The 24,655-nt window shown below is 43.5% G+C and overlaps 1 protein-coding gene across 1 annotated transcript in view; it reads left to right on the forward strand.

The window, feature by feature from the left end:
• ACOXL (acyl-CoA oxidase like) overlaps nt 1–24,655 on the forward strand; it is a 365,696-nt gene that overhangs the window by 297,930 nt on the left and 43,111 nt on the right. Inside the window, 2 exon segments of the mRNA XM_067704360.1 lie at nt 1,611–1,652; nt 1,655–1,680. Of these exon segments, the coding sequence (XP_067560461.1) occupies nt 1,611–1,652; nt 1,655–1,680 (68 nt within the window).

Here is a 24,655-nt window from a genome sequence, read left to right on the forward strand (position 1 = left end):
GTGACCATAAGTTCATTCTCTTAAGTCTGTGAGTCTACTTCTGTTTTGTAAATAAGTTCATTTGTATCATTTTTTTTAAGATTCTGCATATAAGCGATATCATATGCTATTTCTCTTTCTGTGTCTGACTTACTTCACTTAGTATGATAATCTCCAGGTCCATGCATGTTGCTACAAATGGCATTATTTCATTCTTCTTATGGCTGAGTAATATTCCATTGTGGAAGATGGGCTGGAGCCAGGGGATGGCCAGTGGCTTTGAGTCGTTGGATGGGTGGTTGAGGTATGCTGCACTCAAAGGCAGGATGTGAGACTGCCCAGCAGACAGCAGTGAAGGGTGACGACAGGTAAAGAGTGAATGCAAGTTTGAGTCTGGAAATAAGAGGCTCATCTACACGGGTCACTCAGTTAAAGACTTAATGCCTGTCAAAAGAAGCGGATTTAAATCTGAGGGTGGCAGGGAATCATGGGAGCATTTTCGAAAATGAAACAATACAGTCAAAGCAGCGTGCATGGGACGCAGTTGTGGTTTTGTGCTTATGTGCACTGAAAAGGATGCTCACGCGAATGGGCCTTGAGTGAGAGCTGGGCCACCAGCATAGAGAAGGGGAGTATAATTTGTGTAAATTGTCTCAGTTAATATTACTAGAGCTTTCATGGCCAATAGAAATGGATCATTAATCTCTTTGCAGACCTTCTTGGTTTCTCTCCACCATCCTGTTGGAGAAAGATGGTAGGGGAAATGCGACTTGAAATATTTGGGGGACTTGTTGGGTTTGCTTGAGTCGACACTGGGCCCTCATCATTCATAGCCAGAGAAGACTTAACACCGTGGGAATCACGATGGAGACTTGAGAGAGAAAATGTAGCACCGCCAGATTTACAAAGGCAGGTGGAGTCCTCTAGGCGGTGGTCACAGGAAATGAACAGGCAGTGTGGTCATGGGGGACAGGCTGTATGGTGGCTGAACCCAGGACCTCCTGGCGGTGTATTTTTTATTTTTAAAATTTTATTAATTAATTTTTTTATTGGAGTATAGATGATTTACAATGTTGTGCTAGTTTCAGGTGTACAGCAAAGTGAATCAGTTATCCATATACATATATCCACTCTTTTTTAGATTCTCTTCCCATATAGGTCATTACAGAGTGTTGAGAAGAGTTCCCTGTGCTATACCGTAGGTTCTTATTAGTTATCTATTTTACATACAGCAGTGTGTATATGTCCATCCCAATCTCCCGATGTATCCCTCCCCCTCCCCCTCCCCCCCCAGCCCCCGGTAACCATAACTTTGTTTTCTGTAATACATCTGGGACTATATTTCTGACTATATGTGACTAGAAATAAGCTCGTTTGTACCATTTTAGGATGGAGCTTTGCTGATGGTCACGGCCGTTTACTCTGATGTAATCATCCCGGCTGACAAGGGTGAAGTGACTGCGCGGCCCTGCTCCCACCTCCCCCGGGGCGGGCTCTGTCCACCTTGAACTTATCACCAAGGAAAGATTGTAGCATGCCACCTCTATCTGTTATCACCACTATGTCCTCCTCCAAACAGGGTCCAAAGGGTCCAAAGGGATGCCATTCACTTTCTCTTTCTTCCTTTCCAGTGACTTTAGAGCAGTTCTCCCTGCCCGGGAGGAGCTGTCCTGAAAAGAGGACCAGGCTTTGTTAAAAAAGGTACGTTGTGCTATGCGGCTGCTTCCCACTAGCTATCTACCTTACGTTTGGTAGTGTATATATGTCCATGCCTCTCTCTCGCTTTGTCAGGGAGATCAGCTCGGTGCTTTGTGACCGCCTGGAGGGGTGGGATAGGGAGGGTGGGAGGGAGGGAGATGCAAGAGGGAGGAGATATGGGAACATATGTATATGTATAACTGATTCACTTTGTTATAAAGCATAAACTAACACACCATTGTGAAGCAATTATACTCCAATAAAGATGTAAAATAAATAAGTATTAACTTCAGATAAAAAAAAAAAAAGGTACGTTATCACACAAAGCGCTGATTGCCTTAAAGGCTCACAGCATTTTTATTGCCCTGAGGAGGGGTTCACTTTTACGAGCCAGAGTAAATTTATCATCCCTGAATTTTGTGCTCCTTGGGGATAAACTTGCCATCGGTGGGTAGGAGGGCTGCTGGTTAATGAGCACAGCCGCCGTCCTCGGAGTGCAGCAAAGTGACAGGAAAGTGGGTGTCAACCACTAGCGGGGAATCTGTTCAATTCTCCAAAGGGCTCAGTTGGTTCTATTTAAGCTTATCTGACAGAGCCTTGATTCTCTGAGCAGATTTATGAGACTTGGCCAAATTCTATGACTCTCACCATACTTTTTAATTAAGACAAAGGATCCCATACGTTCTGTGTCTGCCACATCTTTCGTCGCCGTGGGGAGAGCCTCACAAATGAGTCTGTTCGTATGAGCCACTGGAAGGGGCATCTTATGTCATAGCTTCCTCGCCCTTGAGTGGGAGACAGACTTCTTTTATTCTTGGTGACCATCGTTTTCTTTCCTTCCAAATGACGAAGGAACACAGGTGCGGGCTAACCTACATTGCAGTTGTACATCTAGGTGAGCCAAAAGTGTGGAAAAGCCTGTCCAGCAGCCTGCCTGCATTTAATTAAAACTTAGTCTTTGAAGGCAGAAAGCAGTAGGTACCAGCAGATCATAAAAGTACAGACACGCTTTTCCACCAATGGGTGAGACTCATGTTTTCACCTAGAAACTGTCCTCAGACTGACCTAGAGGCATCTGCATTTCCGTGACGTCATTTCAGTTCTGTACTGTCAGGAAACCGCGTGTACCAGGAATTGCATTTCTTTACCTAAATACCATACCAGGTGTTCTCTGACTTTAGAAATGGGTGGAAAATATAGGGCGTCACTAGAAGGGATTTTCAACTCATTTGCCTAAGATGTGATATTTTCAGTCTGTCTTTTTTTAAAGCTTTCAGTGATGTTGATTTTATAATACAGAAGTGCTGATACCAAACATTGGGTTTGCCCGGGAAACGTGGTCCACCAGGGTCCCGGCTCTTCCAGTACACTGACTTTCAGTGGCACCCATTCAGGCACAGAAACTTTACTTGGTACTTTGAGGTTGTCCACCCTAAGCTCTCAGTTCCCCACCCTGAGGGCCATTCCCCCAGGACCTTCCCTTCCAGGGACAGGCAGTGGCACTGTGATCTCGGGGTAGCTCTTGGCCCCCAGACACTCACCTCTTTACTCCAGTCGCTAGTCAAGGTGATGAGGACACAGTGCCTTTGGCCCTTTCTTCCTATTCTGTCCGGCGTTTTCTCCTGCCATCTCCTCCTTCTTGCTTCTCTCCTCCTGTTCATCTCTCCACCGTGTTCCCTCCTCCATGCCTCTGTGGGCTGAACCAACTCCTATGTGTTGCTTGGTCCTGCTGGTGAGCCCTGCATGGAAATTACCTGGGCATCTCAGAGGCAGCCTGGGGTAGAGAGGGCAGAGCACAGAGCCTGGCGCCAGGAGAGCAGACCTCCAGGCCCGCTCCTAGCTGTCCCTATGGCCTCCACGACTGCAGATACCACAGCCGCTCTCTTCACATCCATAGGGAGAGGGTAGAAAGAGATGCCACCCAAAGCCTCTTCCTTCTCTTACTTTCTCACCCACCTGCCATGCACACATTGCCCCAGGCTGGCTTCTTGGGAACATTTGGTTAGAAACTAACAGTTGAATACTCTGTAATGACCTATATGGGAAAAGAATCTAAAAAAGACTGGATATGTGTATAGGTATAACTGATTCGCTTTGTTGTACCCCTGAAACTAATACAACATTATAATTCAACTATACTCCAATAAATATTAATTTAAAACAAGAAGAGGCTACCCTGGTGGCACAGTGGTTAAGAATCTGCCTGCCAATGCAGGGGACATGGGTTTGAGCCCTGGGCCGGGAAGATCCCACATGCCGCGGAGCAACTAAGTCCATGTGCCACAACTACTGAGCCTGCGCTCTACAGCCCGCGAGCCACAACTACTGAGTCCACGTGCCACAACTACTGAAACCCGCACACCTAGAGCCCATGCTCTGCAACAAGAGAAGCCACTCTAATGAGAAGCCCATGCACTGCAGCAAAGAGTAGCCCCTGCTCACCGCAACTAGAGAAAGCCCGTGTGCAGCAATGAAGACCCAATGCACCCAAAAATAAATTAAAATAAAGAAGAAGAAGAAGAAACTAACAGTTGGGAGTGGGAGAGGGTTCAGATAGCCCAAGGTGTCCTGGAATGATGTCCAGTGACATTCAGTATTTTACATCTTCCCTGTTGGTCTCTGCAGACTGTGCGACTATTGCAACCGAGGGTGATGTCTGTGGGTGTTTTCTCAATATCTGCAGATATTTGAACTGGCATCATCAAAGAAGTTTCACTCAACAAAAACGTGTGCTCAGTTCATATATACTGAAACTATTTTATGATTTTTTTCTCAGGAGATTGAGGTTTTTTAATGTCACATATCAGAGAGCATCATGTGGGCGTGACAGTGGTATGCAGGATTTTTGTAGATTGTTCTGTGGAAGAACTTGCTCAGGGTGACAGTAGATCGTTCTGACTACAGTCAGCCTGTGGTCAAGTTTATGTTTACTCGAGTGAGCTATTCACTTCCTAGATTCTCTGCAGCCAACTTAAATATCTAACTCCACCTTGTTGAGTGAACAGTTGTTGCAGGCAAAAAAAAAAAAAAATGCAGATTGGTGTTGAATATGATGTTTTAGAAAACAATATTTTGCATGCATACCATTGCATCCCTATACTGTCCCAGATAATTGAGACCTAAGGACAGATATTTCATGACCTGTGAGTGTGCTCTAGACACAGACTGCAGGGAAGATGCAAAAGACGAGCACACAGCAGTCGAGCCAACGTCCGACACCCCTGGAAAAACAAAGCCAGAATGTGAGGTTTTGGAGATGGCAGAGGCCAGAGCCTTCGTGTGACAACCAGGAAGAGTAGGACAGGGAGAAGATATGGCCCTCTGCCACGGCACTGCTAGTTGTCGGGCAGTAGAACTGTGACCACAAAGCCCCTGGACCCTCAGGCTGGACTCCTCCCAGATGATCAGATTCACAGAAAATCCACCACCTCGGCCAGAGCTGCTCGGGAGGTAAGACTGACGAAGCCTCAGGTGCACTGCTGTGGCTGGCGTGTGGAATCACGCTCGTGGCTTGCTGTGAATCACACCCTATTTGCTGAGACTACCGTGAGGCAGGAGGGAGCTGGCTTCTCTGTGACTCAGTTTCCCCAAATACCAAGCAGAGGTCAAGGCTGTTGATGACTTAGGATTTTCCCACCACTGTGGCCCTGCTAAGGGGCTGGGAAAAGATGCCAAGAGGTAGGACAGCTGTCATTAGGGTTTGCCTCTCAGGGAGATTTCACTATGATTTGAAGCACAGAAAAGATTTAGATTCCATAAATGACTTATGACCCCATTCACTTTCCGTCCCCATACTTACCTATTCCTTCCCTCGTTCTTAGTTCTGCTTGCCAATTCATCTCTTCGGTCCTTGCTGTCACTACCCTGGACAGCCCACTTACGCCTCTGCTCTGCCCTCCACTCCACTGTGGCTCTGGATCTCACCTAAGCTCCAGCTCCACGTCCCAGCTCACTCAGCAGGTCTGAACCCCACCTGTCTACGGTCTCTGTCCTCCCTCCTCAGCCTCAGGGCCATGGGACAGTCCATGACTCTGTCCTGGGACTGCCACTCCAGAGCCAGTGCATCTGTGCCCCTGGCAGCATCTTTCAGAGTCACCCCTTTCCTCTGTTCCAGAACAGAGCACCTGGGCTTGGCCCACTGGGGGCAAGTCTGATCTCCACTCTGCCAGGATCCAGCGTGTGACCTTGGGCAGGTCACTTTGACCTCTTTTAGCCCAGTGTCCTCTTCTGGCAAAAGAGGAAGAGAATTAGATTACTCCGGAGGCCCATCCAGCACCTGCACTCTGTGAACCTGTGCCTGGACATTGCCAACAAGCCTGCGATTCTAAACGTGCTTGAGAATGAATCAGCCTGGTCTTCCAGCTGCTTGTCTCTCTCCTTCGGGCTTAGCCAAATGAACCTTCTCAGAGCCCCATGTCCTACGTGTCCTTCCCTGGATAAGTTTCCAGCCCTAAGTCTCTCTATCCTTTGAAACAGGGAGATGACAGAAGTCCAGAAACCTGGACTTCTTGGCTTTTTGAGAGTGAAAGGGGGCACCATTAAAAATTAAGCTTGGGTGACAGGCATAAACCATGACGGTCCCAGGCAAACCCAGGCATCTGGTTAGCCTAGTTTTGAGTCAAGGCCCAAATCCCTTCCTCAGTCAAATGGCTCTACCTTGCCTCTCAAACTTTGCTCTCAGTGTTCGGTCCAGCTGTTCCCTGCCTGCCTCCCAGGATCGTCTCCTCTTAAAAATTGTGCCCTCTTTTCAGTGATGGAAAGTAGTCATAAGACAGGCCCCTTGGTGCCAATCTGCATTCGGACCATCATTTTCTAAATCAAATAGAAATGATCACAGTTCCTCAGTCTGTTCTCTGGGGAGTTTCTTACACAACTGGCAGCAGTCTTTCCAGTTTGGGTGTGAGACAGCAGCCCAGCAAGGACCCTCACTGGGACAAAAACATCCTGAGGTCGTCACCTGCTGGGTCTCCCTGCCTTCCTTGGAAAAGCAAGTAGGATGTTCTGGGGAAAGTGGCCATTCCTGATCCGTGCTGCTCCCCCCCAGGCCAGGGCACAAGAGCTAGTTGAAGGAGCTTCTGCTGACCTGCTATAACTGGAGGGTTGGCTCAGAGCAAGGCTTTTCCACTCCAGGGATGCCGAGCGAGTGCCTGGAATGTTCCCCACACTGCAGCCCCCAGCGCGGTCCTGGCTTGGCCACTCTGCCCAAGTGCTCTGGCTGGAGGTACCATGTAAAGTTCAAGGTCGGCTTTTCTGTAGGTGAGATCCCATATCACACCACGTCGGCTATAGAAAATGGTAACAAGAGCCAAGCTGCCTGCTCAAGAGTAAATAGAACCACTTGAACCTGTCCTCCCCAGATCGCAGACCTTTGGCAGGGCTGTCACACCAGCAGCAGCAGTGATGGCCGTTCTCCATCTGATTGGCAGAAGGGCAGACCGTCTGGGGCGAAGTGGATGATACCTTGGTCTGAGGACACAAGCAGGGCAGTTTGAGTACCTGCTGTCTGTCCAGCTGGCACGCACAGGGGCCCATCGGAGTGGATGGCACAGTTGCAGGGTGCTGGGGCCCAGATCAAGAAAACCTACAGAGGCGATTCCCCAGGAAGGCTCCACTGACCGGAGGCTGGAGTGCTGCTGGAAGCTTCCTTAGCATTTCTTACCAACCGCCAAGTGTTCACACTGCCCCCAAATGCACAGGGGAAACTGGGCAGATACGGAGGGCAGGACGCCAGGCCTCCCTCCCACGCATCCCCTCACCACTGTGGTCTGGCTAGCTGGAGCTTTTTCTCTGTCTAATGATGTTCTAGGAAATCAGACACATGAGTCTTTCCTGAAACTCAAAGTCCCTGAGCGAGCGACATGGCCCAACCCTTCAGTCCCCCAGGTTTACAAAATACAACTTCTTCCCAGAAACGAGCCTTTTCTCCTAGCCTGGTGGAATCCTGGTCTGTTAGGAAGGAGAGTTTTCACAAGAAAATGATGACTTTACCCTAACCTGGGACCCCGGCAGAGCCTTGAGGAGAAAGGGGATTTTCCACATGGCCGCTGCAGTGATTCACCCCCCCTCGAAGGTTTAGAAACACCCCAGCAAGCTGCTTATCTAGTGTTCCTTCAGTTGTCACTGTCACAAAGGTTCTTTCTGCTTGGCTTCTCCCCCAGTCTGCCTCACCCGCCTCACTCTCTCCGTGTGATCGGCCCAGGGAGCAGCGTTCCGTTTGGGGAATGGCCCACGCATCCTCGCAGGGCCTTTGTCTGTCTTTGTGCGTTAGAGAAGGGCTCTGCTCCCCCAGCCGCGACGCGGCGCTCACCACGGCAACCCCAGCACAGGGGCAGGGCGTCTGCAGGGGACTGTCCCCACCTCGCCAGCGGCTGGCAGAGGCCGTTGGAGCCTGTCAAGTGGGCGAGATGGGGTTTTTCCCTTTTTCCTGCATTCTAACTGCTCTTTCTTTCTTTTCTCAACATGTGTAGGTAGCAGCTGGTTTAAGCACCAAACTCAGCGGCCAAAAGTTAATTGCAAGCACTTCCCACTGAGCGCAGGGAAAACCGTGATGTCCTCCTTTCTGTCGGCGGCCCTTTTCCTACCCGAGGACCCCAGCGTGGCCCCTTGCCTTTGAGAGTGTCCTGGGCCCCAGGGCAGGAAGCAGGAGCAAACATCCTGTGTGCGCACCACGCGTGCCCGCAGCCCCCGCTCAGGCGTCTGCAGCCAGTCATGGGCTCAGGCTTCCCACACAGAAGCAAAGGTTCCTACCTGGGGCCTGAGGGCATTTCCAAACCCAGTCCATCACGGATAGTGTCAGTCCCTGCTCCAACTTCCCGGAGCCCAGATCGTTAAGGGTAGCGGGGTCTGCGGTGGCGAAACCCCATCCTTTCCCCCTGTTCCTTTCCCGCTACCTTCTCTGCTCCTTGCGAGCCAGAGCCACACAGAAGGAAGCGAGCATGTGGCTGACAGTGTTCCAAGGCAGCTGTTCTACAATATTCACTGAGGACCCGTTATGGGCCAGGTGATGTTTATCTAGTACCTGGTTCGTTTGAAGACTATATTTCGGGTTTTTTAGAATATATATATTTAATAAGGGAAAAGAGCTACAAGTGACAAAGAAATCAAATTTCAGACGTAGTGTTACAGCCATAAATGGTTTTCCCTCATTCCTGTACCTCTGTGCCATTGAGGCCCTGGAATGCCTGCTTCCCTGCATTCCTGGTTCTCTCCCCACAAGTTCAAGCTCATGCCAAGGCTCTGCAGGGCTCATCTCAAACCACCCCCAACCCAAATCTCAATGACAGTTATCTCTCCTGATGAAACTTTAATTTTGGAAAGGAATCTTTGGTGCATAGGAGTAACTTTTTAACTCAAAGAAATAAATATCCAATGGTTGGAATTTCAGGCTCCCTGATAGGTCAACAGAAGGGTTATTTTGTTGACTGTCTTCACATACCTACCACAACCCCTCTTCAGAAACATCTGTGAGTGGCTATTATGTGCCAATCACTGGAGGTGCTAATATCAATAAGACCCTCACCCTCAATTCCCTGACTAATAGATGAGACCCCAACAAGCGAGCACGTTGGAGTGGGTTACATGCTGAGACGGGGGAAATTGGGGGAGTTAACAAAGCACTCAGCTGGGGTGCCCAACTCAGCATGGGTTAGAAAAGACTTGCCAGAGGAGCTGGCATTTGTGCTTAGTTTCTGCAGGAAATTAAATTTAACCAACTGCGTGGGTTCCGCCGTGCTTACTGGTGGGTTCCGTGTGAGAAGTTGTGTTCTGAGTTTTCCAATTATAGAGTGTTTCGGGTGCACTGATGCATGTCTTGCGAGCTGGCTGCCACAGTAGGGGACCTAGACAGCTGCCTCTTTAGGGGAGAGGTCTCCAGAAGCTTCCATTCTTGTTGGCCATGCACGTTTCCCCAGTGTGCTATAGCTATCTTGAAATTCCAGCATTGGCTTGGAAGGCTACCCTAACTTCCAGAGATTAATGTCAGTGTCGGGTATCTCTGAGAGGGAATGCAGCAGAAGCCATCATCAGCTAACACTTGCCCTAGAATTGTTCTGTGAGCACAGTCTCCAGACCAGGGGCCAGAGATAGAGAGTGAGGCAAGGGGTAGGGGATTAGGAGAAGGGCAGAAGGATTTCCTGTCCTGCAGCAAGAGGGCATGCTTTGCTGTCTGACATTCTGTACTTTGCCCACCTCCTCCACAAAGCTCTCCTCACAGGGGAAATGGACCAATGGCTTTCCAGGCCAAGCGCCATCACGTGCAAACTCTACACGTTCCTGATTACCTAAGAGGAGCATATGACCGCACGGACGAATGGAGCAGTATGTGAAACGTGACACCTGCTCTGTCCTTGACACTTCTTTATCAAGCATCTAAATCGACACCTAAGTGGAGAACCAGCTGGAGAGCAGAAATCCCATGTTCAGCACGGCAGCACGCTTCCCCAAGTGTGGAGATCATCACCCTCTGAGGATGCTTGGTCCTGCAAGCCCGTCCTGGGACATGTGCAAGGGGTTCTTGCCTGAACACTCTCCCCTCCATGTCTTCTGTGCACAGCGCAAGGGGCAGATTTCATTTCAGGCTGTTCTAGAAGACAGGGCCGAAAGTAAGCAAGGAAACCACTGGAGACAAATAAAAAAATGGGAAGAATTTGGTGAAAGCCATCTGTAGGAAAATAAGAGCAAAATTTGACCCTAGGGAACTAGAGTTAGTGGGAGGAGAAAACAGGGCCAGGCCCCAAGCTTGTCGTTTTGCCATTTAAATAAAGAGGTCAAGATGCTGAAGTGCCCAGGAGAATTCTCTTGAGTGACTTACCCAGAATATGGAGAAATTCCATCAGGGCATTTCAGTGCTATGAGTCTGGGCTACTAGACATGAACAGAATTACCAAGTGGCTTTTCCAGAACACAGTGAAGGGGACATTAGCACTAGAGTTATATGGGGGCTCATGCTGAATGGGGCTGAGAAAGGAGGCAAAGCTCAGCTCTCACACCCAGGCAGCAGCCCCTGACTGCAGCCAAGCCCCTCTGTGCCCTGACTGAAAACTGGAAATGTTATGAGACTTGATGATTTCTGCTCCCTGGACCTGCCCAACTCTTCCTCTTGCCCTTACTGAATTTTAGCTGATCTCTTTTGGGTTAATTTTATATTCAAAACTCTACTGAAACACACACACACACACACACACACGCGCGCGCGCACACGCACACGCGCACACGCACCATGGTTATCAACTTTGAGAGAGGAAAAAAGAAAAACAATTAGTTAGCTCTACCCCCTTCCTCTCCTAGGACCCAGCAAGATGCCTGGCACACAGTCAGCTCTCAAGAGGTAAGGAGGGGGAGGAGAAAGGGAGGAAGGAGGGAGAAACTTAGTTTTGGAATAAACGTCAGGAAAATGGCCAGCACGAAGGCACCAGTCACTTGATCGCTGCTTCTTCTCGGAGTCTCCTGATGGAATGTTTTTGCCTTCGGGAAAATCTTTCCATCTCTGTCTCTTCTAGGACTGTGAAAAGGACAGAATGGGGATGAGACAACTTGATGTGTTCTTGAAACAGACATCATAAAAATGTTTTCATGAGTGACTACAAATGTGCTTGAAACAAAAGAATAGAAAGGCTCATCAAATAAATAGTCTCAGCAAAGAAATAGTAAATGCAAGCAACCAGATAGAGATATTAGAACTGAAAAATACGGGCTTCCCTGGTGGCGCAGTGGTTGAGAGTCAGCCTGCTGATGCAGGGGACACGGGTTTGTGCCCCGGTCCGGGAAGATCCCACATGCCGCAGAGCGGCTGGGCCCGTGAGCCATGGCCGCTGAGCCTGTGCGTCTGGAGCCTGTGCTACGCAACGGGAGAGGCCACAACAGTGAGAGGCCTGTGTACCGCAAAAAAAAAAAAAAAAGAACTGAAAAACACAATAACTGAAATAAAAATCTCAGTAGATGGAGTCAACAGCAGGATTGAACTGGATGAAAATGAAAATATAATCCAATTTTTGGAACACAGCTAAAACAGTGCTAGGAGGGGAACTTATAGCTTACATGAAATAGAGGAAAAGTCTCAAGTCAATAACCTAAGCTACCACCTCAAGAACCTAAAAAATTGAGAGCAAGATAAACCCAAAGACAGCAGAAGGAAAGAGATAATAAAGGTAAGAGCAAGAATCAATGAAATTGAAAACAGGAAGAAAATAGAGAAAAATAATGAGGCAAAGAGTTGGATCTTTGAAAAAAATCAACAAAGTTGATTTTTTAAAAGTCTAACAAAGAAAAATAATGAGGCAAAGAGTTGGATCTTTGAAAAAAATCAACAAAGTTGATTTTTTAAAAGTCTAACAAAGAAAAGACACAAATCACTAACATCAGGAATTCAATAGATGATATCGGTAAACACCCTGCAGACATCAAAATGATAATAAAGGATTACTAAGAAAATTCTACATACATGAATTGGACACCTTAGATGAAATGGACCAATTCCTCAAAAACACAAATCAAGGGGTAAAGCAGGAATAAAGACGCAGACCTCTTAGAGAACGGACTTGAGGTTATGGGGAGGGGGAAGGGTGAGCTGTGACAGGGCGAGAGAGAGTCATGGGCATATACACACTAACAAACGCAGTAAGGTAGATAGCTAGTGGGAAGCAGCCGCATGGCACAGGGATATTGGCTCGGTGCTTTGTGACAGCCTGGAGGGGTGGGATGGGGAGGGTGGGAGGGAGGGAGACGCAACAGGGAAGACATATGGGAACATATGTTTATGTATGACTGATTCACTTTGTTATAAAGCAGAAACTAACACACCATTGTAAAGCAATTATACCCCAATAAAGATGTTAAAAAAAAAAAAAAAACCACAAATCACCATACTCAATATGAAATACACAATTTGAATCGCCCTATAACTGTTATGGAAATTGAATTTATATTTAAAATTCTAGGAAAAGAAAACACCAGTCTCCAGAATTCACTGGAGAGTTCTACTAAACGTTTAAATAAGAATTAATGATTCTACAGAATCTCTTCCAGATAATGCAAGAGGAGGAAATACATTCATTTTATGAAGCTAGTGTTGACCTAATATCACACCAGACAAAAACAGAACGAAAAAGGAAAAGTATGGACCCATATCCCTTATGAATATAGACACAAAAGTTTCTCACAAAATATTAGGAACTAGAATTCAGCAATATATTAAAAAAATTATATACCAAAAAATTATAAACCAAGTGTGGTTTGCTCCAAGGATGCAAGACTGGTTCAATTTCCTAAAATCATTCAATTTAGTTATCCATATTAATAGGCAAAAGACAAAAAAAAAAAAAATCACATGATCATATCAATTGGTACCAGAAAAAGCATTTGACAAAATGCAACACCCATTTGTGATAACCCTCAGACAAACAGGAAGCGAGTGAAACCTCCTCAACTTGGTAAAGAGCATCTACAAAAATCCTGTAGCTCAGTGGTCCCCAAACTTTTTGGCACCAGGGACCAGTTTTGTGGAAGACAGTTTTTCCACAGACCAGGGCCAGTGGGGGGAGGGATGGTTTCAGGATGATTCAAGCACATTACATTTATTGTGCACTTTATTTCTATTATTATTACATTGTAATATGTAATAAAATAATTATACAACTCACCATAATGTAGAATCAGTGGGAGCCCTGAGCTTGTTTTCCTGCAACTAGATGGTCCCATCTGCGGGTGATGGGAGACAGTGACACAGAAAGTGTGTTGCTTATGTCCCGTCTAATTAATTGTCACTTGCCACTCACTGATAGGGTTTTTTAAAATATAAATTTATTTATTTATTTTATTATTTTAGGCTGCATGGGGTCTTCACTGCTGCGCGTGGGCTTTCTCTAGTTGTGGCGAGTGGGGGCTACTCTTCATGGCAGTGCATGGGCTTCTCATTGCGGTGGCTTCTTTTGTTGTGGAGCATGGGCTTTAGGCAAGCGGGGCTTCAGTAGCTGCAGCATGTGGACTCCAGAGCGCAGGCTCAGTAGTTGTGGTGCATGGGCTTAGTTGCTCCACGGCTTGTAGGATCTTCCTGGACCAGGGCTTGAACCCGTGTCCCCTGCATTGGCAGGTGGATTCTTAACCACTGCACCACCAGGGAAGCCCCACTGATAGGGTTTTGATATGAGTCTGCAAGCAATTGATTTATTATGATCTCTGTGCAGTCAAACCTCTCTGCTAATGATAACCTGTATTTGCAGCTGCTCCCCAGCGCTAGCATCACCACCTCGGCTCCACCGCAGATCACCAGGCATTAGATTCTCATAAGGTGCACACAACCTAGATCCCTCGCACGCGCAGTTCACAGTAGGGTTCATGCTCCTATGAGAATCTAAAGCCGTAACTGATCTGACAGGAGGCGGAGCTCAGGCAGTAATGCACACGATGGGGAGCCTCTGAAAATACAGATGAAGCTTCAGTTGATCCCCGCCACTCACTTCCTGCTGCGCAGCCTGGTTCCTAACAGGCCATGGCCTGGTACAGGGGGTTGGGGACCCCTGCTATAGCTAACAACATACATATCGGTGAAACAAGGCATGCTTTCCCCCTAACATCAGGAATAAAGCAATAATGTTTGGTCTCACCATTCTTATTCAATATAATACTAAAAGTTCTAACTAGTGAAATAAGGCAAGAAATGGAAATAAAAAGCATATTCTTTCATATCAGAAAGGAAGAAATAAAACAGTTCCTATTTATATATGACATCATCGTCTATTTAGAAAATCCCAAAGAATCTACAAAACAAACAAACATCCTAGAACTAAGAAATGAGTTTAGCAAGGTCACAGGATATAAGATCAACATGCAAAAATTCATTGAATTTCTATATATTAGCAATGAACACTTGGACAGGAAAAATTTTTTAAACTCAATATCATGTACAATTTCTCAAAAGAGTAAGTACTTGGGTATACATCTAACAATAGATAGGATTTGTATGCTTAAAACTACAAAATGCTGATCCTCAACAGAATACTAGAGGCTGAGTTGAGCAGCATATTAAAAGGATTATACACTATGGCCAAGTGGGATTTATTCCTGGAATACAAGGATGGTTCAACAAACAAAAAAATTATCTATGTAATATATCACATTAACAGAATGAAGAAAAAAAAACATGATCATCTCAATTGATGCATTAGAAGCATTTGACAAAATTCAGCATCCTTTCATGATAAAAACACTCAGGAAACTATGTCAATATTATAAAGCCGTATATGAAAAAACTCACAACATTATACTCAATGGTGAAAAACTGAAAGCTTTTCCTTTGTCAGGAACAAGACAAAGATGTCTGCTTTCACCACTTCTATTCAACACAATACTGGAAGTCCTAGCCAGAGTAATTTGGCAAGAAAAAGAAATAAAAGGCATCCAAATTGGAAAGGAAGAAGTAAAACTATCTCTTCTATTCACAGATGATATGATCTTATATGTAGAAAACCCTAAAGATTACACAAACACCACACATACACGCACTGTTAGAAAGAATAATTCAGCAAAGTTGCAGGATACAAAAATCAACATGCAGATATCAGTTGCATTTCTATACATCAACAGTAAACAATCCAAAAAGGAAATGAAGGAAGCAATTCAATTTATAATAGCATCAGAAAGAATTAAGTACTTAGGAATTAACAAAGGAGGTGAAAAACTTTCAGCAAAAATATTGCTAAAAGAAATTAAGGAAGATATAAATGGAAAGAAATTCTGTGTTCATGGATTGAAAGACTTAATATTTTTAAGATGTCAGTATTACCTAAAGCTATCTACAGATTCAGTGCAATCTGTCAAAATTGCATGACTTGTTTTGCAGAAATAGAAAAACTCATTGTAAAATTCGTATGGCATCACGAGGGACCCTGAAGAGCCAAGACAATTTTGAAAAAGAAGAAAAAAGTCAGAGGTCTCACACTTCCTGGTTTGAAAATTTACAAGTCTACAGCAATCAAAATAGGGTGGTACTGGCATAAAGACAGACATATAGACCAATGTAGAAATAAACCCTTGCATATTTGGTCAAATGATTTTTGACGAGAGTACCAAGATCATTCAATGGGGAAACGATAGTCTTTTCAACAAATGGTACAGGGGAAACGAGATATCCACATGCAAAAGAATGAAATCGGACCGTTATCTAACATGATATACAGAAATTAACTCAAAATAGACCAAAGACTTAAATGTCAGAGCTAAAACTATAAAACTCTCAGAAGAAAACGAGAAAAGCCTCATCACATTGGATTTGCAATATTTCTTGGATATGACATCAAAGGCATAAACAACAAAAAAAAAACTAGACATGTTGAAATTCATTAAAGTTTAAAACTTTTGTGCATCAAATGACACTATCAACACAGTAAAAAAGCAACAAAGTATTTACAAATCACATACAGATAAAAGACTAATATCCGGAATCTCTATATAGAGAACTCAAAATTTAACAAGAAAAATCCAAACAACCAGGTTAAAAATGGGCAAAGGGCTCGAATAAACATTTCTCCAAAGATCTACAGATGGGCAATAAGCATATGAAAAGATGCTCAACATCACTAATCATTAGGGAAATACAAGTCAATACCACAATGAGATAGTACTTCACACCCATTAGGATAGCTGCTATCAAAACAACAACGACAGAAACCAAAATAACAGGTGTTGGCAAGGACGTGGGGAAATTGGAACCCTTGTGCACTGCTGGTGAGAATGCAAAGTGGAGCAGCCGCTGTGGTAAATAGTATGGCGATGCCTCAGAATATTAACCATAGAATCACCATATGGTCCAGCAACTTCACTTCAGAGCATATATCCAAAGAATTGAAAACAGTGGCTTGAATGGGTAATAGTACACCCATGTTCACAGCAGCACTAATCACAACGGCCAAAATGTGGAAGCAACCCAAGTGTCCATTGATGGGTGAATGAATAAACAAAAAATATGGTATATACATGCAATAGAGTATTATTCAGCCTTAAAAAGGGAAGGAAATTCTGACCCAGGCTACTACATGGAGGAACCTTGAATACATCATGCTAAGTAAAATAAACTAGTCACAAAAGAACATACACTGTATGGATCCATTTATATGAGATACCTAGAGTAGTCCTATTCAGAGAGACAAGTAGAATGGTCCCTTTCCAGGGACCAAGGAAAAGGGTGAATGAGAAGTTATTATTTAATGGATCCAGAATTTCAGTTTTGCAAGATGAAAAAAGTTCTGGATGTGAATGGTGGTGATGGTTGCACAGCCAATGACAGACGAGGAACTGGGAGTGGGAAGAAGTGGGATCAATTCTGGGTTAAAACAAATCAGAGAGAAGAACCTGGCTGAATTCTTTTCCACAAGTTGCCCAAACTGTCTGCATAAAGTACAGTTGGCCCTCCATACAGATTCCACATCCACAGATTCAATCAATCACTGATCAAGAATATTCAGAAGGAAAATCCAGAAAGTTGCAAAAAGCAAAACTTGAATTTGCTGCACACTGGCAATGATTTACATAGCATTTACCTTATATTTACAACTATTTATTGCCGCATAGCATTTACATTATATTAGGTATCATAAGTAATCTAGACATGATTTAAAGTATATGGGAGGATGTGCATAGGTTTTATGCAAGTACTACTCAATTTTATATAAGAGACTTGAGCATCTGTGGATTTGGGTATCCTCTGGGGGTCCTGGAACCAACCCCCCTACAGATATCAAGGGAGGGCTGTAGGAGTATGGTTCTGAGCCAGTCTATGTAGTGGATTGTGTAAGAAGTCTCAGAGGGAATAGCTTCCTCTCTACCTGCAAAGCTGTACTTTCTGAATTTTCCCATTCCCACTGGCCATGTAACGGACAGTGCACTGCAACACTGCAAAGTAGTAGAGAGTTGGTTTGCCTGAGTGTGGCAATCACAGGAAAGCTTGGATTCTGCAGCCAGCTGTGTGACCCCCAAATATCCGTCTACCCTTAGGGTTGAGAAGCAGCAGGGCTCCAGCCTCCCCTCTGCCCAAGCACACGCAGCATGCTGGCAAAATGACATCTCGGGGTTACCTTCTCTAGAGATTTCCCTTCTGGCATCTGCAAAGACAAAGATAGAGGTATGGCTAGCCTTCTCCAACGAGGATAAAATAGAATGTGCTTTGGGTCTGGCTGGCTCTCTCACCCCTAATCCTAGCAGATGCTCTGCCTTTGATCCACTGTGATACCAGCACATGGCCCACCATCACTTTACTAAAGTGGTTCCTCTGCTGAAAGTGGTGATGGACAGAGAGCCATCCCAGGCTCTTCAGCATCCAGAGACTCCGAAAGAAAAGATCACCTTTATCCTTAACCATCCTCTGCTAGAGCCCTCTGGACTCTACCAGAATCCAGCTGCCACTGCTTGTCACCTTTCTCAAGAAGAGAGGCTTTTAAGACACAAGAAATATGGAGCAGGTTGGATTTTAAAAAAATTAACATCTTCAGTCAGTTTAGAAGAAAAAGAGACTTTGATCTGAACAGCTTCCTTGGGTGATCAAAGCTGTACTTTCTGAACTGATTACCACCCCCTCAACCTTTTTCCAGTGTAATATAAATAAGGCTTCCTCACCTGTGGAAGCTGATGAGCCCACACCTGGAGCTGATGGCATGGAGGAGACTCGGCAGGTGAACTATACGGATTCAAGATGGGCATTGTTCCAGTCTGGTCCAATTTCTAATCACTTTTCTATTGCAAGGAATGCCCTTAGAAATTGCAAAACTAATATTTTTTGCTAAGGCTGGCAGAAATTCCTTAACTAAGAGACAGTACCACTGCCCATCAATTTTACAAGGCAGTAATGCAGATCCCAAGTGGCTGAAGTCTGAGGCAGAAGGCAGAGCACTTCATCACAGTGAGAGAACTAGGTTGTTGCTGGGGGAAACTGTTTTGAAATCACGCTGGTATTACCGTGAATTAATAAGCTTTTTCATCTTCTCTGACACTAGAGGTCCAACTCAGTCCTTTTGCTGCATCTCCTTGCTTATTATGCGGTTCAGGCCATGGATACAGGCTGCCTACTTGGCATAAATTGCAGGCAGCCTCCCTTCTTTCTGCTGTTGGTCCCAGTGAGCTTATGCTCCTGAGGGAACCAAGGGTCTCAGTTCTACAAATGCACACACCAAGCCCTGATACTGGGCTAGGCGCTGCAGGAATTCCAAGATGTACGAGCCACAGTTCCTGCCTTCCTGATCACATTGTGGTCAGGGAGAAAGTCACATGGGCAAATAATTACACCAACAGGCAGAACGTGTAATAAGGAAAAACACACTGCTGCGAGAACCCAGGAAGGGAAGGGGTGACTTTCAAAGGGAAGAGATCAGGCAGGGGTCCTTGGACAAAATTTCAGTACAGGGAACCATTAGAGAATATAGCCATTTCAGCTTGGAGTTTGCCATAACAAAGAGAAAGAGATCTGGACATAAAAGATGATATATTTAAATTATTATACAGCAAAATGACCTTGTTTAGGGCTGTGTAGTTCTATGAATTTCAACACATGTGTAGAATTGTGTAAGTACCACCACAGACCGGATACAGAACAGTTTAACCATCCTTAAATAATCCTTTATGGTATGGCTTTATAATTATTCTTTATGGTATGGCTTTATAATTATCCTCTTCCCCTTCTGATAAACCCTGGCAACCAATGATGTGTTATCTATCACTATAGTTGTGTCATTTTGAGGATATAACGTCATTGGAATCATGCAATACGTAACCTTTTGATATTGACTTCCTTCACTCGGTATTTGAGGTTCAGCGGAGTCATTGCATGCACCCACAGTTACACATTTTCATTGCTGAGTAGTATTCCATTGTATGGATGTACCCCAATTTAATCACTCACCCAGTGAAAGGCATTTGAGTTGTTCTCAGTTTTTGAAGATTATGAGTATATATACATATACAAGTTATTATGTAAACAATTTTTCTTACTCTAGAGCGAATTTCTCAATCTTGACAATATTGACATTTTGGGTCAGTACTTCTTTGTTGTTGGAGTGCTGTCCTGTACTTCGTAGGGTGTTTAGCGATATCCCCGGCCTCTAGTTACTAGATGTCAGTAGAACTTCTCCAGTTATGACACCAAAAAGTCTTCAGTAATTGCCAAATGTCTCTTGGGGGACAAAGGTCATCCTTAGCTGAGAGCCACTGCTCTAGGGTAAATGCTTAGGAGTGGATTTACTGGGTCATATAGTAAACGTACATTTAGCTTTGTAAAGCTACTACATTCCCAATGTATGAGAGATCCAGTTGCTCAGCATCCTCAGCAGCACTTGGTATTGTCTGTATTTTTTTTTTGGCCATTCCAATAGGGATATAGGAATATAACATCTGGTTTTAATTTGCGTTTCCTAATGATGTTGAAATCCTTTGATGTGCCTTTTTGCCATCTGTATATCCTCTTGAGTGAAGTCTGTTCGAATCTTTTGCCCATTTTAAAATCAGATAATTTTTCCTACTGTTGAGTTTTGAGAGTTCTTTATAAATTCTGGGTACAAGTTCTTTGTTGGATGTGTGATTTGCAAATGTTTTTCCCAGTTTGTGGCATGTCTTTTCATTCTCTTAAAGTCCTTTGCAAAGCAAAAATTTTTAAATTTTGATGAAGTCCAATTTATCAACTTTCCTATATTATAGATTGTGCTTTTGGTGTCATATCTAATAATATATGCTTAACCCCAGGCCATGAAGATTTTGTCCCATATCTTTTTCCAGAAGTTTTAGAGTTCTATGTTTTACATTTAGATCTATGATTCATTTTGAACCAATCTGTGTATAAGGTGTGAGGTTTAGGTCAATGTTATTTATCTTTTGACTGTTGCTATCCAATTGTTTCTGCATCATTTGTTGAAAAGACTGTCCTTCTTCCATCGAATTCCTTCTGCACCTTTATCAAACTCATTCACGCATATTTGCATGGGTCTGTCTCTGGGTTCTCTATTTTGTTCCATTGATCTGTGTGTCTGTCCCTTGACAAAACCATGCTATCTTGAACACTGTAACTTTATAGCAAGTCTTAAAAGCAAATAGAGTAATTCCTCCAGCTTTTTTCTTCTTTTGCAAGTTGTTTTAGCCATTCTAGTTTCTTTGATTTTTCATATAAATTTTAGAATTAGCTTGTCTCTATCAGCAGCAAAAAATCCGCTGAGATATTTATTGGAATTATGTAAAATCTATGGATCACTTCGGGGAGAATTGACAAATGTACTATGTTGACCTTGCCAATCCACTTTATTAGTTCTTCCTTGATTTCTTTCATCAGCATTTTCAGTTTTTAGCATAAAGATAATATACATGTTTTTGTAAACGTATACCTAAATATTTCATTTGGGGGGAGCTACTGTAAAGGGTAGATTGTTTTAAATATTGGTTTCTAATGGTACATTGTTAATATCTAGAAATACAATTGACATGTTGTATGTCGACCTTGTATCCTATGATTTTGCTAAGCTCACTATTAACTCTAGAGGTTTTGAGTTTTTTGGCAGATTTCTTGTGGGGTTTTTTTTTTATGTAAACAATCATATTGTCTGTGAATAAGGACAGTCTTATTTTTTACTTTCTCTTATATGTTGAATTAGTTTCCTATGGCTGCTATAACAAATTACAACAAACTTGGTGGATTGTAACAACAGAAGTTTATTCTCTCATAGTTCTGGAGGCTGGAAGTCTGAAATCGTATCACTGGGCCAAAATCAAGCTGTCAGCAGGATTGCACTGTCCTTAGAGGCTGTAGAGGAGAATTCATTCCTTGCTTCTTCCGGCCTCTGGTGGCTGCTCGCATTCCTTGACCTGTGCCCACCTCACTCTAATATCTGTCTCTGTGGTCACATTGCTTCCTTCTCTTCTGTCTATGGACCCTCTCTCTGTTTGCCTTTTATAAAGATACATGTGATTGTATTTAGGGCCCACCCAGTTAATCCAGAATTGTCTCTTCATTTTGTGAGTCTTAACTTGATCACACACACAGAGATTCTTTTTCCTTAGGATGTTTGCAGATTCCAGGAATTAGGACCTGATGTCATTTGGTGGCCATCATTCATTCTATAGCACATACCTTCTTTGGGGTTGTTTGAGCATTCTCCAGGATTTCATTTTGAATTATCGATATTTCTTTGTATCGTTTTTTTCTTTTTTGTTGATGCTTTAGGGATTACAATATATGACTGCACTTTTACAGTCTGCTTAAAATAAATATTTTACCTCTTCAAGTGGAATGAAGAAACCTTACCATCATAGAGTTCCTTTTGCCCTCTCTCCTCTGTATATCATAGGCATTTTATAAGTAATCTCCGTACATAGGAAACCACATCAGACAATATTATGTTTTGTTTTCAGTCATTACACACATTTTAAAAGAATTCAAGAGAAGACAAGTCTATCATATTTACCCAGATAGTTACCATTTCTGTTGCTCTTCCTCCATTCCTGATGTTCTAAGTTTCCTTTTAGTATAATTTTTCTTCTGACTGAAACACTCTTAACAATTCTTTTAGAGCAGTCTGCTGGTAACAATTCCTCCCAGTTTTTCTTCATCTTTACAATATCTTTATTTCATCTTCACTCCTGAAGGATATTTTTACTCAATGTAGAATCCTGGGTTGATACTTTTTAAGTGCTTAAAAAATGTTATTCCACTTCTTTCTAGCCTCCATGGTTTCTGATAAGAAATTCAGTCATTCACATCATTGTTCTCCTAGAGGTAATGCACCATTTTTTCTCTGGCTGCTTTCAAGGTTTTTTCTTTGTTTTAGTTGCAAGGTGTTTGATTATGATGTGCCTACGCATGGATTTCTTGGTGTTTATTGTGTTTGGGGTTCACCAAGCTTCTGAAACCTGCATATTTCTGGGGGTTTTCCCCAAATTTGAGGACTTGTTCAGCCATTAAGTTGTCAAGTACTTTTTCAGCCCTGCATTCTTCCTTTTCTCCTTCCGAGACTCTAGTGACATGAGGTTAGTTCTTTTGTCATAGTCCCACAGGTCCCTGAGGCTCTGTTCTTTTTTTCGGTCTATTTTCTCTCTATTGTTCAAATAATTTGTTATTCTATCTTCCAGCTCACTGACTCTCCTCTGTTTCCCCTATTCTGATGTTAAGCCCATTTTTATTTTGATCATTGTAATTTTTACTTCTAAAATTTCCATTTGATTCTCCTTTATATCTTCTATTTCTGTGCTGAAACATTACTTTACCATTTGTTTCAAGAGGGTTTGTGATCACTTGTTGAAAAATTTTTATAATAGCTGTTTTAAGGCTTTTGCTAGATAATTCCAACATCTGTGTCATTTTTCTGTTGGTGTCTGTTGATTATCTTTTCCTAGGCAAGTTACATTTCTCTTGTCCTTCACATGCTGAACTTTAAAAAAATATTTCCTGGACATTTTGGTATTTGCACGTCACAGCTTGCAGAATCTTAGTTCCCCAACCAGGGATGGAACCTGGACCCTTGGCAGTGAAAGCGCCGAGTCCTAACCCCTGGACCACCAGGGACTTCCCCATTTCCTAGACATTTTGAATATTATGTTATGAGATCCTGGGTCTTGTTTAAATCCCATCGAGAACGTTAATATTTTTGTTTTAGCAATGAATGTATCTGGTTGTTTGGGCTGCAAGTTGCAATTCACCTTCTGTTCACTGTGGTTTCAATGTCAGTTTAGTCTTCAAAGGCTTTGCTGTACTATTCTGTTCTGTCCCACGTATGCACCACACAGTGGCCAGTCTGGCACCTGCATTTTCATCTGTTTGCTAGTTCAGTTCTCAAAGTGTTTTCTGTACTGATGTGTGTTAGATCCGTGTATGTACACCTGGGGTTGAGCCCAGAAGTTCATAAACAACTTTATGGGCTTACTTTCCCAAGCCCTCTGACTCCATGACCTCCTCGGTACTCTCTGGTTCCCCAGGGCTCCCTTTTCTATCCTCCTTCCAGAATCTGGGGTTTATTTATCTTGGTCTGATGCACGCCTGTCTCCAGGGACAAGCAGCTTGAAGACTAGGAAAAAAAACTAAACTCATCACCTGTTTGGTGGTACTTTGAATTTTAGTCTTCTTCCCAAATCTGCCTACTATCAATATTTATTTTTCAGTTCCTCAAATAGCTTCTCCATTTACTCTGTCCAGGAGTTATGGCTACATTCAGGATTATTGTGAAGACTAAACGAGGTGAATGTAAAATACCTTGCAGTGCCTGGCACATAGTAGGTGATTAAAAAATATTGGTTATTATGATTCTATGGGCAGAGATTTCATAGGGGCACATGGGCTTGAGAGTAAGAAAAACAGTAAAATATTACTCTGACAATACAATAGATACCAAAAAAAGGTGTAATTTGGGACACATTTAAAGAAACCAAGGTAAGTGTAGAGAGGACTCTCTGATGGCCATAAGTCTAAGGAAGCTATATGAGTGAGAAGCATGGTGATGGGGGGAGATGCTTGTCCAGGGATAAATACAAAAGGGTAGCATTTAGTAAATGTCAGGATGGTCAAATCCCACCATAATGTGAGGCTTGACAAATAATCTGATGAAGATTTAAAAGGCTATTTTTAGCTACGCTCAGAGTTTGAAGAGACAGATACCTGGTCTGGGGAAGAAAGCTTTGATGTTAATAAATGCAGACAGAAAGCAGACATACTTGTCTCCTAGAATGTCCCCATCTTCTCTCTGAATTGGGAAGGACACAGTTGTGAGACATTTGAAACCAAGGAGGACAAAAGAGATGTCAGGAAACTGTAAATGAGCAAATGTCCACGTTAAAAAAAACAAAGAAAGAAAAATAGATTGGGGAAACTATAGAATTTATAAATCCAAGTTAAAATGCTAGAAAAGGCTATTCAAGATAGTTTATGAGTGATTAGAAAAAGATGGTCACTAGGAGAGTGGTCTGTGCTCACTGTGGCTAAGCCTTGCTAACCTAATCTTATTTCCTGTCTTAATCAGGTTGCTAG

Source organism: Pseudorca crassidens, chromosome 14, assembly GCF_039906515.1.
Source record: "Pseudorca crassidens isolate mPseCra1 chromosome 14, mPseCra1.hap1, whole genome shotgun sequence".
Taxonomy (NCBI): Eukaryota; Metazoa; Chordata; class Mammalia; order Artiodactyla; family Delphinidae; genus Pseudorca; species Pseudorca crassidens.